This window comes from Adiantum capillus-veneris, chromosome 10, assembly GCF_014529385.1.
Source record: "Adiantum capillus-veneris isolate H3 chromosome 10, ASM1452938v2, whole genome shotgun sequence".
Lineage (NCBI taxonomy): Eukaryota > Viridiplantae > Streptophyta > Polypodiopsida > Polypodiales > Pteridaceae > Adiantum > Adiantum capillus-veneris.
This window is the reverse complement of record NC_140940.1, coordinates 118,233,193-118,250,052: the sequence shown is the minus strand read 5'-3', so window position 1 is coordinate 118,250,052 and position 16,860 is coordinate 118,233,193. Positions and strand designations below refer to the sequence as shown.

Below are 16,860 nucleotides of genomic sequence, written 5' to 3'. Positions count from 1 at the left end.
GAAAGGTTACTACTAGAAGCATGCAGCTGCACGAACAATGCCACCTGTTTAATTGCATCCTTGAGCTTATCAGGATAGAAGGCATGGATTAACAAAGCCTTGATAGCCTCCTGGGCTTCAGTAGAAATCCATCTTAAGAAAGTTAACATGGACTTCTTAAGGGAAGGGGCAGGAAAGAATATCGAGAGGTTATGTAAGATCATCCACAGAGCCATAGTATGTTACCATCTTTGCAAAAATCCCCCTCTCCCACATGGTCAGATCCACACTTGATGAACCAATGCACATTCCAAAGCTGGGTGGTATAGTTAGAATCCCGGTCAATAGTACTAATTAATCTCTTGACTCCAAGAAGACATCCCATAGAGGCATTACATCTTTGGGTTTCAAAGCTTCTCATAGAAAATTGGCAGGCCATTAGGTAAGATTCAATAATGGTAGAGCAGTTATTATGTAAAATCTGTTGCAGCCCGATTTTCACGGCCTCCTTATCCCTATCATTAATGAGTGTGAGGAGTAGGCCATCAGTTAAAGGGGCAAGGAGGGCAAAGTTGCCGAGGGTCCATGGTTTGTGATAGCATCACTCAAGTAGACCTCCAATAGACGAGCAGGGATATACGGATCTGTGTAGGTTTCAAAGGACTTTTTCGCAATACCAAGTGAGGGGCTATTCATGGAGAAGTTTTGTACAGTAATAGCTACCTCTTCTTCATCAAGACCATCAGGGATCAGCCAGTTTGAAGGGGTGGTGTGAGGTGAGATAGACAAGGATGGGGCTCCTTGAAGTAGATGCTTCTTCCTCTGTTTGATAAGGGGATCATTACGCAGCTTTTTGCCATGCATATCCATAAACTTCCTCATAATATGAGGGGAGTTCTCAAGCCATTCATGGTGTTCCCTGCCATCATTGTCTTGGATATTCCCAAGATTAGCAACAATATCCATGAGTCGTGAAACAGCATCAGCAGGACTTTCTCTAGACAATGCATATATATTGAACCAAGCTGGGATATCCAATTGAGCAAGCACTAGTAGATCTCTAGCTTGCAAGCACTAGTAGGCCTTTTCCTTTTTTGTTAATGGGAATCGATATCTTCAGAGGAGTGTCCTATCAAGTTCCCTTTGCCAACTATGCTAAGTAGAACCGAGCTATCTTAGTTATCTCCATGTGACCACAAACGAGGCCTCAGTTATCCGGCCAATGATAACTGAGCCCCCTCCCGGTGACGTCTTGCAAAATTCGTGGGATAGATATTGAGGTCCCCCCCCCCCCCTCTCTCTCTCTCTCTCTCTCACACACACACACACACACACACACGCTACAGTAAATTCCTGTCCACTTGAGCTGAAAGACACTCATTAGAGCGATCGTCGCAGAAGAAGGTAAAATTCTCCTGTTTTTGGATCTCCCTATGAAGAAGGTCTTCCACCTTAGTTCCATGGTTGAGACAGGCGGAGGCAAGCAGACATGTATCCTCTTATCAGAAGAGGAAGCTGGAAGTTTCTGGGGCGGAAGGAGCCCCTCAAAAATGATTATGTCATGTTCTCCACAGGGTTTTCATCTCGTGGCGACATTGCCCACAAAGTTCATGACAGGGCAATACCTGCCCTCGCTCATGTTGAGAAGATGTATAACATCCTGACTAGCCAGTCTTGCTGGGGCCCTCCTATCAAAGAAGCTCTTGATGCCATGTCTCCACATGTGCGTCCATTTTATGTCACACGCGTGCTCGCACATGAGCTCCCTGATGCGGACATTGCTCTTCATTTCTTTCAGTGGGCTCAACGCCTTCCTGGCTACAGGCATGAACCTGAGGCATATGATGCCCTCCTCTTGACTCTTATCAGGCTGAAATGCTTTCATGCTTTCTCGGATGTATTCAGCAGCATGAAGCAAGAAGGATTTGACATGCGTCGGAACACTGCAGCCCTTCTCATTCAAATGTTTGCCAATGAAAAGATGTGGGCACAGGCTGTTGATGCATTGAGTCTTGTTGGAAGTCTTGGTGTAAAGCTGGAACTTCACACCTACACTACCCTGCTGGATATCCTTGCAACTGAGCATGCATTGAATGAAGCCATGGCTTGCTATAGAGAAGTACAGAAAGCAGGTTATCAAGTAAAGCTCCACAATTTCAAAACACTCTTAAATTTTCTCGGCAAGGAAGGTAGGATCAATGAGATGCAAGAGCTGGTGAGTGACATGGATAAGTGTGATATTTGTCTTGACAAGATGGTTTATAACATCTGCATTGGCAGCTTCGGCAAAGCTGGCAAGCTAGACATGGCGTGGAAGTTTTTTGACAGAATGCTGAAGCAGGGTTTTGATCCGGATTCAATAGCATTGTCAGGCTTGGTTGAATTTGCATGCAGGGCAGGTGAGGCAGATCGCGCAGGGAAGTTCATTGACGAGATGGAAGCAAAGGGATACAGTTTTCGGACTTCTGCTTATAATTCCTTGATTCTAAGCTTTGGTGTGGCAAAGAGACCAGATGCGGCCTTGTCTACCTTTAATCGTTTGAGGAGCAAGGGTGCTCTGTTCGATATTGACTCATTCAATTTCCTATTTATGGCTTTGAAGGCCAATGCAGAGACTGCTTCAGCATGGGATGGCTTCCAAACCATGAAACAAGAAAGAGTGATACCGAATCTTCTCACATATAATCTATTGATCGATATCTTAACAAAACCAGGGTGGACACGTGAGTTGCAGGAGACTCGCCGAAGGATGCTCAAAGATGGCTACCATTGTAGTGTAATCAATTACAATATGACAATCGATCAACTGTGCAAACAAGGAGAGATTGATGAGGCTCTTGATTTATTTCAGGATATGAAGTTCAAAGGCTACTGCCCAGATAGTCATACACGCAGCAGCCTCATCTGGGGATTCTGTGAGGCAGAGAGACTTGATGATGCTATTGAACATTTTGCAGCCGCTCGGGCAGCAGGCGAAAGTTCGGAGCTTATCGTTTATAGTTCAATGCTCGGTGCTTTTAGTAAAGCCAGGAGATTTAATGAAGCTGAGAGTTTGTACAAAGAAATGGTTGAGAAGGGCATACAAATGGACAGGGTAGCCTTCAACACCATGATAGATTGCTTGGGAAAGGCCGGAAAGTTTAGCAGAGCTTATGAACTATTCAAATCAATGCAGGGTAGCGGCTGTACACCAGATAAGGTGACATACACCTCCTTGATTGTGTCGCTTAATCAGGCTGGCAGAGTAACAGAAGCATTTGAAGTGTTTGAATATTTGAAAAAGAGCAATTGTGAATTGGACCCTTGTGTGTTCAACTCTGTGATGAATGGACTTTGCAAAGCAAGCAAGATGGATCAAGCACTACAGGTCTTGAAGGAGATGAGGACTTTGGGTGTGGAACCTAGCGCAGTGACATACAGCACATTGATCGATGGGCTGGGCAAGAAAGGTAGAGTGGCCGAGGCTTTAACCCTGATGAAGCAGATGAGCATGGAGGGCACAAACCCTAATGTTGTAATCTATGGAAGCTTAACAAACATTCTTGGGGCAGTGGGCCTCCCTCATGATGTGTATACCCTGATTCAAGAGATGATAATGAAAGGGGTTCCTTTGAATGTGTATGTGTATAATGGTTTGCTCAAGGCTCTTCGTAAGCTTGGTAAAGTATCAGAATCGTTAAGCATAGTCAGACAAATGCGATTTAGCGGCTGCAAACCGAATGTAATCAGCTACAAGCTTGTGATTGATTCTCTTATAGCAGCAGAAGACAAGGATAGGATGTTTCCTGTCATTGAAGAGATGGTTGCCGCTGCTGATCTCCCGCTATCTGATGTCTATCGTGTCATCAAAGAAACTATTGCAAAGGGGAGAACACCCAGTAGTGTTGCTTTGAATAGCCTCCTTTGCAAGTTGACAGAAGCAGGTAAACTTTCTGATGCATGTGAGTTATTGCAAAAGATGATTGCGAAATCAGTGACACCAACTCTTTCAAGCAACATGACAAGAGTTTTGCGGGACGCTAACAAGCTAGACCCAGCCTTTTTCGACTCCTTTGCCAGAAAGCCTTGCCTAGTTGACCTCGGGCTTTCAAGCAGCTGAAGGGATATGGAGTTATTGGCCAGTTATGATATAACCTATTCAAGGCTGGTTGGTGCATGAGGGGACATTGCAATCCACAGGCTTGGAAAAGGGGTGAAGTTTATGCGATTTGGGTTGTTTGGTGGTGGTTGTGCATTCTTATTTGTTGAACGTTCCCTTTTTGTGCTAAGTGTATGAGATGCTCCTGGGAATGAGGACTACAAAGCTTCTTGTAAGTTTGAAAAGACCAACAAGATTGTGCCTTATACTTGGAATAGTGCGCGACTTTCTTCAAGATGGTATTTCTTGGTCAAGGTGGAATTCCCTTTGATCAGTCAATGACCGTAAAGGATCTCCCTTTGCAATAGATGCGGATTGCAGAGGGCCATCATTTTGAAGCATAGTGACAAAGAATGGGAATGTGGGAATTGTTGGAATTAGCAGCGATCTCCGCATGCATTTGATTTTGGCACGACAAAGGTGTCAGCCACATGGGTTTCATCATGGCCCTGACGGCATTCCTGGTATTGTATAGCTACATGAGGTAGCAGAATATGCGGCCATTTCTGCTTGAAACGTGCATTTCTTGTCGCTATGCTGAAAGCAAGACTAGATCTGATTGTGATAATCTGAAAGGTTCAAGTTCAAATCAGCTGAAATACACATGAACCAGACCCAAAGAAAGGGCGATGAGGTTTCTGTTACTGGAGTATGCCATGAGCAAGGATGTCCTGAAATTGGCATAGTCATTGGCAACATGGAAATTGCTATTCAAAGTTGGGGCTTGCACACCAAAAGCCCATTCTACATCCTCCACAACGTTCTTCGAATCTTCATTGGAAGAAGCATCTGCAATGGCTCCATTTGCCATACATGCAAGGAAAGCAAGAAGGCTCTATTTTGCTCGGTCCTATGGAGATGAAACCACGAGACTCGGCTAGCCAGACTTGCTTCTCAAAGCTTCATGTTACCATACTTCTACGTTCCCTTTGGAGCAATGCTTGAGAAAAGATGGGTCATTTTTTTAATCCAAAGCCACTTGGAAATTGAAAGCCCCCTCCAATAATCAATTTAGTTGAGAAGGAACAAATTTCCTTTCAAATACAAATATAACAAAAATTATTGTTTTCAGAATTTCTTCCCTCAAGTAGAACAATTTCTATCTCCTTTTTTTGAGAAAAAGATGTAAAGTCAGCTTCAGAAAGTTGATCTTCTGAAGGGGTCTTGATGGACATTATCAGAGATATATATCAAGGATTCATTTTAATACATGATAAAGAAAGAATTTTTTTTGCGTAGGTAATGCTTCCGTGCAGTGTTAGGACGAGGAACATTTCAGGAATATGTAGATGTGATGTCAGATTTAGGGCTTTTGCATCATTATTTGGGCAAAGAGTTTAAGCAGGTTGATGTAGGTATTGCTTTGTGTCAGACATGTCAAAGCATGCACTAGCCAAACATGATATGAATGAAGTTGTAGGTGTGAAATTGTGGGGCAGCAACATAAAGTATGGCTCCTTTCCATCTTTTGGATTGATGTATTCTTCCTTGCTCAATCGTTGTCGTTTTCCACATTACCTATGTGCGTTGGCCAAACTTTTGTCTTATTACCATACCTCAAATGGGCAGCTTATTATACGTCTGCCTCGACCTTCAGTGGCTATTCATGGTTAAATTACTTTATAAGCATAGACTTTTGTTGGATTTTTCAAATGGACATTAATGTTGTAGAAACAATATCAAGAGGCCAATTGATCTAGAGAGAGAGAGAGAGAGAGAAAGAGAGAGAGAGAGAGAGAGAGAGATTTTTTAACGTCGTAGGAAACTATCCCAAGAGACCTTAAAGATCTATCCGACGAGGAGAGTTGAACTCAAGACCTGTTATTCAAGAGGGAAATGGCATAACCAATCTACCACACTCGGTTGATAGAAAGGTTATACCATTTTCCTCTTCTTATTAGCACACACACACACACCCGATAAGAAGAGATCATCACTCAGATGGTGAGACTAGAATACCTGGTGGTGATGTTTAGAGAGATTGCCTGATGGATAAGCTTAGTTGCTTTCTTAAGAATGTTTTGGTGTACAAGGGGAATTGTATCTTGGCAATCCCAAATTTTGTTTGTAGCCAAGGAATAGTTGTTCTTGTACTCGTTCATTCATGGAAGTGCTTTTTTGGTATGGTCAATCCAAATTCAATTTGAGTATGCCCACCACTCTTATCTTTCATAGCTTCCACTTTCCCTCAACATAGGATCCTCCTTTGCAAGAGCTTCCTTACTTTTCTAAATGGCATGGATCCTCCTTTGCAAGAGAATCCTTACTTTTCTCACTTGCTTGAACTGTTAGAGCTACCTTAGGCTCATTTCTTGTAGGATATTTGTTTTGGGCTTGTTGTTGCTCTAAAATAGCCGGCATTATTTCTACAACTAGATCAAAGCATAGTTTCCTACGTTGTTCAAAAGTTTTAATCTAATTTGAGCCTTGCCTCATAAGCCTATAAAGCTACATTTACGGGCTCAAAATCGTCACCGACGAGTGTTTATCCTCTAGAGCAATTGGATTCTTCTTCCTTGAGAGTTTGGGCATTTGTTGCTCCAACTCCAGCTCTGTCATTTTCATTTCAAACCATCTAGCTTTGAGCTTTAAACACTCTTCTTTGGATTTATTCAATACTTCTCAACCTCTCATTTTTTTATGTGCTAGTAAGTGAATAGCATTTGCCCTGATTAATGGTGCTCCCTTCTATTGGTAGGTACGGTTCTTGGAGACTTCATTGATGAGATGATTGAACCAGCATTCACTTTCACCGATCTTCAACGATTAAGGAAGCTACAACCAAGAACCATTCATGACTAAACGAAACATGGTAGCTTTGCATTACAAGAAAAGAGTATACAATGGTCCCCAAAGAGTTTGCCTAATGGTAAGACTTTGGCCTCTCAACCTATGGGTTGTGGGTTCAAATCCCCTGTTGGGTCACACTCTAGAGGGACACCTTGTGCTCACTTGGTGTTCACCTTGCTAGGGCTCTTGCCCTTGGGCACTTGAGGGTGTAATGGAAATGGCCTATGAACTTTGAGAATAGCGGAATTAAGAAATTAGATGAAGCACCTTCGTAAGATTACTTTGTGAGCATAGCGGGTGAACTTAATTGATGGTAACAACATAAACATGGTACTTAGTTAACTTAGCATAAACAATACTTTTGCAAGAGAGAGAGTTTAGAGAACATGACAACAGTTGAGGACCGGATTCATGCATCACAAGCATAACATAAACTTTGTAGAAAGCATTAACTATCCCAAGCCTCGGTCTCAAGGCCTCAAACACCTTCGAAGGTGGAGAGAGCTAGCAGGGAATGAGGATAGGGAAGAGAAAGAAGAAATATTCCATACGAGAAAGAAATAGTTCCTCACTTATCATCACTCTTGTCGCTAGTATACATAATAGCATAGTAATGAAGATGGAGAAGATGGAAAGCTTAAGCATTGAAGCATGGTTCTTGGTTGGATTTGCATTCCATAGACAAGTGTGTTGGTGTAGGCTCTCACTTCTCACAATCATGGAGAAGGAGGTGGAGTTCCTCAACTTTCACCAAGTGAGAATAATCCACAAAATGAGTGTGTGTGTGTGTGTGTGTGTGTGTGTGTGCGCGTGCGTGTGTGTGTGTGTGTACCCTCCCCCAGCACCCCCCTTGCTTGCTTGGGGCGAGTTCTAGCCTTTCCACATGCTTCAAGCTCATTGGACCCCTCTCCCCCTAGCCAACCACATGCAGCATGCATTCAAGTACATGGGTGGTCTTTGGACAAGTGTCCTCCTTGTCCCTTAGAGAGAGAGAGCTTGAAAATATCTAGATATTTGTTGGATGGAACTAGACGTTCATTGGACCCCTCTTTATCCCAACCAATAGCATTCAAGCATACCATGTGGCTAAGCATAGGGAGAGTCTGACATGTGTCCCATGTGCCCCTTGAGAAAAAGATGCCCTTTGGGTGAGTGGGAGGTTAAGTCAAAGATTCCCCTAACTTTGAGACTTTCCCCCTCCTTTGTAGGGTCTCTTTTTGACTCAAGCACCTTACCCCCCATGCATGGGAAGCTTCTCAAGCACCTTCCTCATTAAGTTTGTAGGGTCTCTTTTTGACTCAAGCACCTTACCCCCCATGCATGGGAAGCTTCTCAAGCACCTTGCTCATTAAGTATGACAAGAACCTCAAGTACCTTATTCATCAAGCATGACAAGCACCTCAAGCACCTTAGTCATCAAGCACGACAAGCACCTCAAGCTTAGGTCGCGTTCCCACCTCAAGCTCAGCCCTAGCTTACCTAAGGTCAAAGGACTTTTAACACTAACCATTGGAGTTCTTTAATGAAGCTAACCCTAAGGTCTTTTAAGCTCCATTACTTAACCTTGCTTTTTGACAGACCATTCCTCATTTGGACCCCTATACCATTGGCCCCGTGTTGAGATAGATCCGTAAGCACATGTCTATATTCTAACCCTTGTTCTCATTTATTATCCCACATTAAATGATCAGTTTAATATGAGAAAGTCATTTGGGTTGGTTAGATATTAGATTTTATGACATTACCTCTTTCTTGAAATCATAGTCGTCCTCGACTATGAGGTAAAAGAGATAAATCCATAGTCATGAGTCAATTTGTCTTAGCGGGTAGAGGATTCCTTTTTGCCCTACGACATCATTCAAAGATGGATGACTAATCCATTTGGTGCTTAGGAGACATAGCTGCCGCAAGCATATCTGCTCTTTAGTCCATTTCATCCTCCCAAGTAGAGTGACAAATTCTACATGGTGTTTGAGAGACGTCCTCATCACAAACATGATTCTTAGTATGCATACTACTTAATTCGTGCACAGTAAGGAGAGAATTAGTCTTATAAGACAAAAACATTGATCATTTAAAAGAAACATGTACATTTGCTTACTCTAATGTAGCATTGTAAGCATTGACAAGGTTCATACTATCCTTAAGCTGGATTCCTTGCATCCATCTTGCATCTTCAAAAGGATAATTTTTGAACTTAATAAGATACCGTCCAATAATCTTACCATGTCGTAGTACCTTGTCTTCATGCCGAAGGATAGATTCGGGTTGTAGCACCTCTTCTTGGTCTTCAATTTCGGGAGGGTCTTTAATAATTGGTTCATTTGGAGGCTCTCCTTTGTAGGGCTTAAGTAGGCTCACATGAAAAGCATTTTGTATGAGCCAATGGTTAGGCAACTTGAGTTGATAAGTCACCTCATTGATTGGCTTCAAAATTTAAAAAGGACCATAGTATCTTTTTGCTAGTTTAGCATAATACTTTTGATGTCCCGTAGGATTTTTGCCCGTCGTTTGCCTCAATGGAGCCTTAGGAAGCTTAAGTAAGACCCAATTATTTTCTTTGAACGTTAAGGTCCTTCTGTGCTTGTTAGCAACAGCTTTTTGCCTTAGTTGAGAGATGGATATAGCCTCCTTAATCTCTTGAAAAGATGCTTGCAGGTCATGGCTATACTCATTGGCAACGAAGATCTTCCCATGTACTTTAAGTAGCAAGGGACTTTTAGGTCTTCCCTCTATGATTTCAAAAGGTGCTTTCCTCGTAGAAGTATTGATAATATTATTATACGCATACTCTACAAGAGGTAAATAATTTTCCCATTGTGAGCGTTGATCTACTTCTATAACATAGGTCTTTAGTAGATCAAGAATCGTAAGATTGGCTATCTCACTTTGGCCATCTGTTTGTTGATGATAGGCCGAAGAGAAATTCAATCTTATACCTAGATTTTTGAACAGACCTTTCCAAACATTATTGGTCATTCTAGGATCTCTATCTGACACGATGGATGTTGGAAATCCATGGTGTTTGAAAATCTGGGAAATGAAGAGAGTTGTCATTTGGTGTGCTTTAATAGTCTTCTTGACAAAGATAAAGTGTGTTTTCTTGCTAAACCTATCGACTATTGTCCATATTCGTGTGTTCCCATGGATAGACTTGGGTAATCCAAAGATAAAATCCATGGATATACTCTCCCATGGTTAATTAGGGATTGGTAATGGCTGGAGTAATCCAAGTTGCTTCCCTCTATCATACATGGTCGTTTGGCATACCACACATTTTGAAACATACTCTTGTATGTCCACTTTCATGGTAGGCCAATAATAGTACGTCTCTACTCCTCGAAGAGTAGGTTGAATGCCCCCCGCAAAGGGAGGAGCATGGGATTCAGACATGACTTTCTCACGACGGGAGCCTTGAGATGTAAATCCCAAAAATTGTCCACATATTTGTGGATAGACTCATGAGAGAGAAGCCTCAAACTTCGCCATTCGGTGAGCACTTTTTCCTTTGCATCGCTTGCAAGGAATTGCTTCATGATGGAAACTCGTAGAGTTTTCCATGTCTTTGGGGCTTTGCCGTTGCCACGAAGGCTAGCCCACCATTGACGAGCCGATTTTCTGCATAGCTACATGGCGTAGCTTGGAGGACTCCGTGAAGCCCTCGTCTCCAAAGGCCGCATCAAATTGTTGATTTTGAAGGACAATACTTTGTCGGTAGCACCAAAGGTGCCATCATAGGTGAGAAAAGAGATACTCTTTCCTCCCTCTTTGAACTTCTTTAGCTTTTGTGACCTTCGCCATGCAGGGTAAGATTTGCGATGTCCTCCCCTCTTGTATTCTCTAAGAGAATAGCCATAGCTTTCATCGGTAGAGGAGAAAGGTGAAGAAAAAGGAGAAGAGGGTGACCTCTTTCTTGCCCTTTTCTTCCTTCGTTTCCTCTCTTCCGTTTTGGAGTGACGAGGAGAGGGACTATGGGTTAACCGTTTCCTCTTGGGAGGAGTTGGCAATCGTTTACTCCGCCTTCTTCGTGGAGCCACATCTTCAGAGTAATTTAGGCATTACTTTCTTGATCTTTGGATTCCTCCTCTCGTATGGAAGAGAGTATTCTTTTGGGGGTCTCATCAAGAGGCATCCTAAGCTCTCTCTCCTCTTGGAGAGGAAAGGAAATTCCCTAAGCACGAAGTTGTTGAGTAACTTTGGCTTGCAAAGCGGGGTTGCCCATAGCTTGTTGCAACCTAGTGACAAGATAATTAACAAATATGGGGGCATCATCATTAGCACCTTCATGTGCAAAATCAAAGTTATCAATGTTCATTCTACTCTCTTGGTTATTATCAGTAGTGTCCAGGAAAAATGTGTCTTAGTTCACATTCGTGCCGTTTGGCAAAGTGAATTTGCCCTTTGGAGTGGTCTCCGAAAGGAAAATGGTAGAGGTGCATATTTGCTCAAAAAGGAGATATGCCTTAATGCCTAGCAAGAAGTAGGAAAATCCCCTTATTAAATCTCTACAAAAAAGAGATTTCCCTTTTGTATATAAGCGAAGAGGAAGTCTGATTATATACATAAATATATATATAGATATATGAGTGTGTGTGTCATGTGAGAAAGAGAGAAAGAGTTGGCCTCTGGAGATTGAAGAGTCGGGACTCGGATTCAAATTTCAAAGATAAACAATTTTGTATCAAATTCAAATATGTATTGTCCATCATCCATGCCACATGGACTGAAATTTGAAAACTACAACTCACATATGTGAGCGTTAATACTGTCATTAAGCTACGACGCTACCTTACAGCCCAAATTTCAAAATGAAAATTATGTTTTAACTTTTGCTGCACTTCAGGAATCAGTCAAACCAGTGCTCAAGCCTCACACGGTCACTATTCACACCATCGCCAAAGCATTTCCACTGAAGTCTGAAGACTGAACCACACAACGCAGCCTGCAGCCCAACTTCCCATCGCAAAACCCATATCAGCTTTCCCCCATCATTGTTGAGCGAGCTCAATCTAGACATCTCGAGTCTCAGCCTCTCAGGAGTCAACTCGAGCCTGCTGCCTCGCATACATACATACACACACACAGAGATAGAGAGAGAGAGAGAGAGAGAGAGAGAGAGAGAGAGAGAGAGAGAGAGTGCTAATAGCTATCATCACGATTCACGACCACCGTCCAGGGTCCGTCCACGGCTTACTGCTTAGTGCTTGAGCCTTGACCTTACCAGTATGACAGCCAACTATACAGGCCGTTGTGAGTCTTGACTCCTCAGCCGCCAGCGTTTTTGGCCAGTGCTGTATGCAGCAGCGTGCGTCGAGTCACGGGAAGAGCTAGGAGTTCTCACTGCTCAGTGCGTACAGAGGCGGAGGCGGAGGAGGCAAGTGCGTACAGCGGCTGAGGGCAGCAAATAGAGGCGGAGGAGGCAAGTCAGGTGGCATTGGGCAAAGTCTCGCCTCCTAAGGGGGAGAAGGTGAAGATCCACGAGATAGCTGCGAGCTGCTCCAGCCTCCAGTTCTCCTGTAACGGCAGAAGGTACGCTCCAGCCTCCAGTATTCGCGAAAAATCATAATTTCAAACATATAAAATTATTTTTCTTGAATTTGCTGAGAGAAAACTTTAGAAAATTAAGTTTATGTTTTGGATTTTTGCACTATTCTACAAAATTCCTTTTCTTGAATTTTCAAAGAGGAAATTAAGTTTATGTTTAGGGTTTTTGCATTATTTTTCTCTATTTTGGGACGGCATTTCTCTTTTTTTCCCTTGCCTTCAATCGGCATTTTCAAAATTGAGAACCGCACGATATTAAGCTAAGACACATTTTTCCCAAACATTGTGAGTATCCCATGTGGCCACCCTTTTCTCCTCAGTGAACTTTAGCATTTTGTCAAGCTTGACAGCACCACGATTTACAAAGGAAAAAATCTAAGTGTCTATTTTTGTCAAGCTTGGCAGCACCTCAAAGAAAAAACATGCCCTCTTTTGCTAAAACCATCAAGAAAAAGTAAATTAATGAAACCTTGTGATATTCTTCTCAAGGTGAGAGATGTTTGGATAGTTCTTCAAATGATTGTTTAGCTTACTACTCTTACTAGTGCAACTACCACACCATCATGGACTTATAAAATGGAACATTTGTCAAAATGCTTAATAATATTATAGATTTGCATACATATCACGCAAATTTTAGTTTATATTAAGTATTCATTTTTAGAATGTTTATTAGTTTTGATTTTGTTCAAATTTTAATCTCTTCAAATGTGAAATTTTAATTGTTTTACAAGTGGAGAAAGATGTTTATAAACTAAATGATTTGTTGCGGTGCTTTTGTATAGTGCCATGGACCGAAAGAGTAATCAACGTTCTTTGGTGCAATATGGAACCTTGACAAAGATAGCTTCAAAAAAGGCAAGAATTGATGAGAAGGCCAGTAAGAAATCTTCCACCATTGTTATTGATGTTGATAATGAGAATATAAGAGAGGTTAGTACGGAGTCGGATAAGAAAAAGGTTCGTAGAAAGCTATGGCAAGATGAATGGTTGGACCGATTTAAACCTTGGCTTGTGTATGATGATAAAAAGGTAAGACTTTTTTGCACATATTGCCTAGAGTATCCACATGCTCGATGTAGTTATTCTAATAAAGGATCTAAACATTTCAAAACAAGTAACCTTCTTAGCCATGCACGCACACAATGCCATAGGTATGCACGAAATGCATTAGTGTTTGGAAAACCGGCTATGCAAAAGGGTTTGAAGAAGATGCATGCAACTCAAGAAGACTCCTTGCTTAACTTGTTCAAAGCGGCTTACTTTATTGGGAGAAACAATTTGTCAATTTTATTATATCCTTCTTTGCTTGCTTTAATGAAGGATTTGGATGTGAAATCAATGACAAGCCTCTATAATGATGATAAAGCTTGCTCTGAAATGTTGCAATGTAGTGCAAATTCCATAATGCATGAATCATTAGAAAAGGTACGGGAGAGTCCATGGTTTGGAGTGGTGGTGGATGAGTCCACGGATATTTCCATTCATCACCATTTGGTTATGTACCTTTCTTATTTAGAGGATGGATCTATGCCTTGCAATGCATTTTATGGCATTATTCGCACCAATGATAGCACCGCAAAGGGGATTTTTGATACCATCATGCTTGAATTAGAGAAGTCTAATTTGGATCTCTCAAAATTAATTGCATTTGGATCCGATGGTTGCAACACAATGGTGGGTAGGAAAAAAGGAGTGGCTACACTCCTTAAAAAGGTGAATCCAATGTTAACGTCTACACATTGCGTTGCACACCGCACAAATCTAGCCACATCCGACACAAGTAAGAAAAAAAAAATTGCAAAAAGAATTGATGTTCTTGTGAATGGCATAGCTAACTATTTTACAAGTAGTTCAAATCGAATGGATGCCTTGAAATGTTTACAAGAGGAATTTGATTGTGAGGTGCAACGTATCTTTGAGATACGTTGGCTTAGTCGTCATGCTTGCATTACAAAAAATTTTAAGTCAATGGATGCATTGCTTGTCGCTTTGGAGAAGGAACGCAAAGATTTGTATGATTTTTTGAGCACTTTTGAACGCTTGTATGCTATGCATTTTCTTGCCGATGTCTTGCAAAAGGTAACGGACTTGAGCTTGAGATTTCAAAAGGACTATGTAGATGTGACCACCATTCATGGCATAGTTACAAGCACAATCCTATGTATTAAGGATGAGTACTTGGATGAGCGTGTCATAGACTTGAATGCGGCTCAAAGAGGTATTGGTGGATACCCTATCATGCCCGATTATGGTGCAAGCAATGGTTACATGCATGCTTTGAGGACCTCCTTGAAGGGAGACATGTTTTTTGGTCAAAAAATCACAAGGGATGTTGAAGGTGTGGATTTGCATAAAGCTTTAGATTTTCAATTCAAGTATGCAAAGAAACTTTGTGAATGCCTTGAAAAGCGCTTTGTTGATAATTCCATTTTGAATGCAATCAAAATATTGGTTCCATCTCAACATCCTATGCATGAGAGATTGCTCAAGGATTACAGGAATGATAATGTGATAAGATTGCTTTATTCTATGGTTTTTCCAAAAGGGTTGGAAGTGTGTCATTTGCTCCTATTCTTGATGGGGAGGCCTTCAAGGTTGAGTTTAGAAAATTCAAACGCCAAGCCGGCATTGATATCTCCAAAATGAGCCTTGTTGAAATGGCTTCTTTGCTTGCAAATAATGCCACTTGGAAAGATGTTTTCCCTAATATATTGAAGCTTTCTCAAATTGCTCTTTTACAATGTTGTAGTAGTGCAATTTGTGAGAGGGGATTTAGTGCCTGCACTAAAATCAAAACCAAACGGAGGAATCGACTAGAGATAGAGAGCTTGAATGCATTGATGACAATTGCCATTGAAGGTAGAGATAATTTGGACCTTTCAAATGCAATGGAGCTTTGGAAACGTGATACAAATAGACATCTCTTCACTCAAGGAGGGATGCCAACCATTGATGTATGACTTGATGTGGATGCAAGACTCCTTTTTGTGCAAGCACATGTATGGGCATGGTTATGTCTTTTTGGCCAACGAACACCTTTTGTGGATGGTAGTATTTTTTATGTGGATGCTTTGAGACTCCTTTTTGTGGAAGCACATGTATGAACTTGGTTATGTCTTTTTGTCGACCAAATGATGTTCAAGCACCCTTTTGTGGAAGGTAGTATTGTTTCGAAGAGAAACTTTTGGAGGTATTGGTATTTTGAGCCTCTTTCATGACTAGAAGGCTTGGAACATTTTGAACCTCTCTTGGAATACCCTCCATCTTTTCAAGAGTTTTTTCTACTTCTCAAGCCCACCCTTGATAATGTTATCTTTCTTTCATAAAGTTGATTTTGGTTGTGCTAACACTTTTTGTGACTGTCATGTTTCATCTTGATGAGTTTTTGTTGAAAGTCTTTTTGAAAGTCATTACAGGGATGAAAATAAGGTAGCTCTTTGCTACAAGGGAAAAAGCTTGGAAACAAGGTGTCTACTTATTTTATATCAAATGGATTTTCAAAGGACTGAAGGAGTACGAGCGGAAGTGCGACGCGAGAGAGAGTGCGAGAAGAAGAGCACGATGATATGGTGAACTCGCTCTACTGTAATGTGTAGAGCATAGTGAGTTCTTATTAGGTTTTTACAAAAGAATATGTGTACATACCTAGCGGCCCGCCCACTTACCTGGGCGACCACATTGGGCTTTATACCCCAACAACCTCCCACTTAAAGTCCAATGTGGTACTTTAAGTGTGAGAGAAGCTACTATACAAGCTAATATACAAGAGATGTAGAGAAGTGATGTACTACCCTACACCTAACTGCTTGCGAAAATGCGCAAAGCTCTCTGAGGGAAGTCCTTTTGTAAGTAGATCAGCAGGATTTTCTGTGGTGTGAACTTTGACAAGCTGAAGTTGCTTATCCTCGAGCATTTCCCTGATGAAATGATACTTCACATCCACATGCTTTGTCTTTGAGTGATAAACTGGATTGCGAGCCAATTGTATAGCACTTTGACTATCACAATATAACACAGGCATCTCTTCTTTGATTCCCAAATCTGTTACTAGTCGATTAAGCCAAATTGATTCTTTGCATGCCTCTGATGCTGCAACATATTCAGCCTCTGTAGTAGACTGAGTAACACAATCTTGTAATCTAGAACGCCATGATACTGCTCCACCAGCCAATGTAAAGACATACCCTGACGTAGACCTTCGGTTGTCTAATTCACCTGCATAATCTGAGTCTGTAAAACCCTTTACACTTAGCTCCTGACTCCCATAGCATATACGCATACTCTTTGTAGCTTTCAGGTATCTCAATATTCCTTTCACTGCCTCCCAATGTTTCTTGCCTGGGTTTGACATGTATCGACTTACTACTCCCACTGCAAATGCAATGTCTGGGCGAGTAGCAATCATT

The 16,860-nt window shown here is 41.6% G+C and overlaps 1 protein-coding gene and 1 pseudogene across 1 annotated transcript; both read left to right on the top strand.

Moving 5' to 3' along the window:
• Window positions 1-1,276: 1,276 nt before the first annotated feature.
• On the top strand, window positions 1,277-5,147 carry LOC147449524 (uncharacterized). The gene has a single exon (XM_086521960.1). The coding sequence runs from the start codon at window positions 1,469-1,471 to the stop codon at window positions 4,076-4,078; it is 2,610 nt and encodes an 869-aa protein (XP_086378086.1). The 5' UTR covers window positions 1,277-1,468; the 3' UTR covers window positions 4,079-5,147.
• Window positions 5,148-13,642: 8,495 nt separating this feature from the next.
• LOC147449523 (uncharacterized) lies at window positions 13,643-15,414 on the top strand (annotated as a pseudogene).
• The last annotated feature ends 1,446 nt before the right edge of the window (window positions 15,415-16,860 follow it).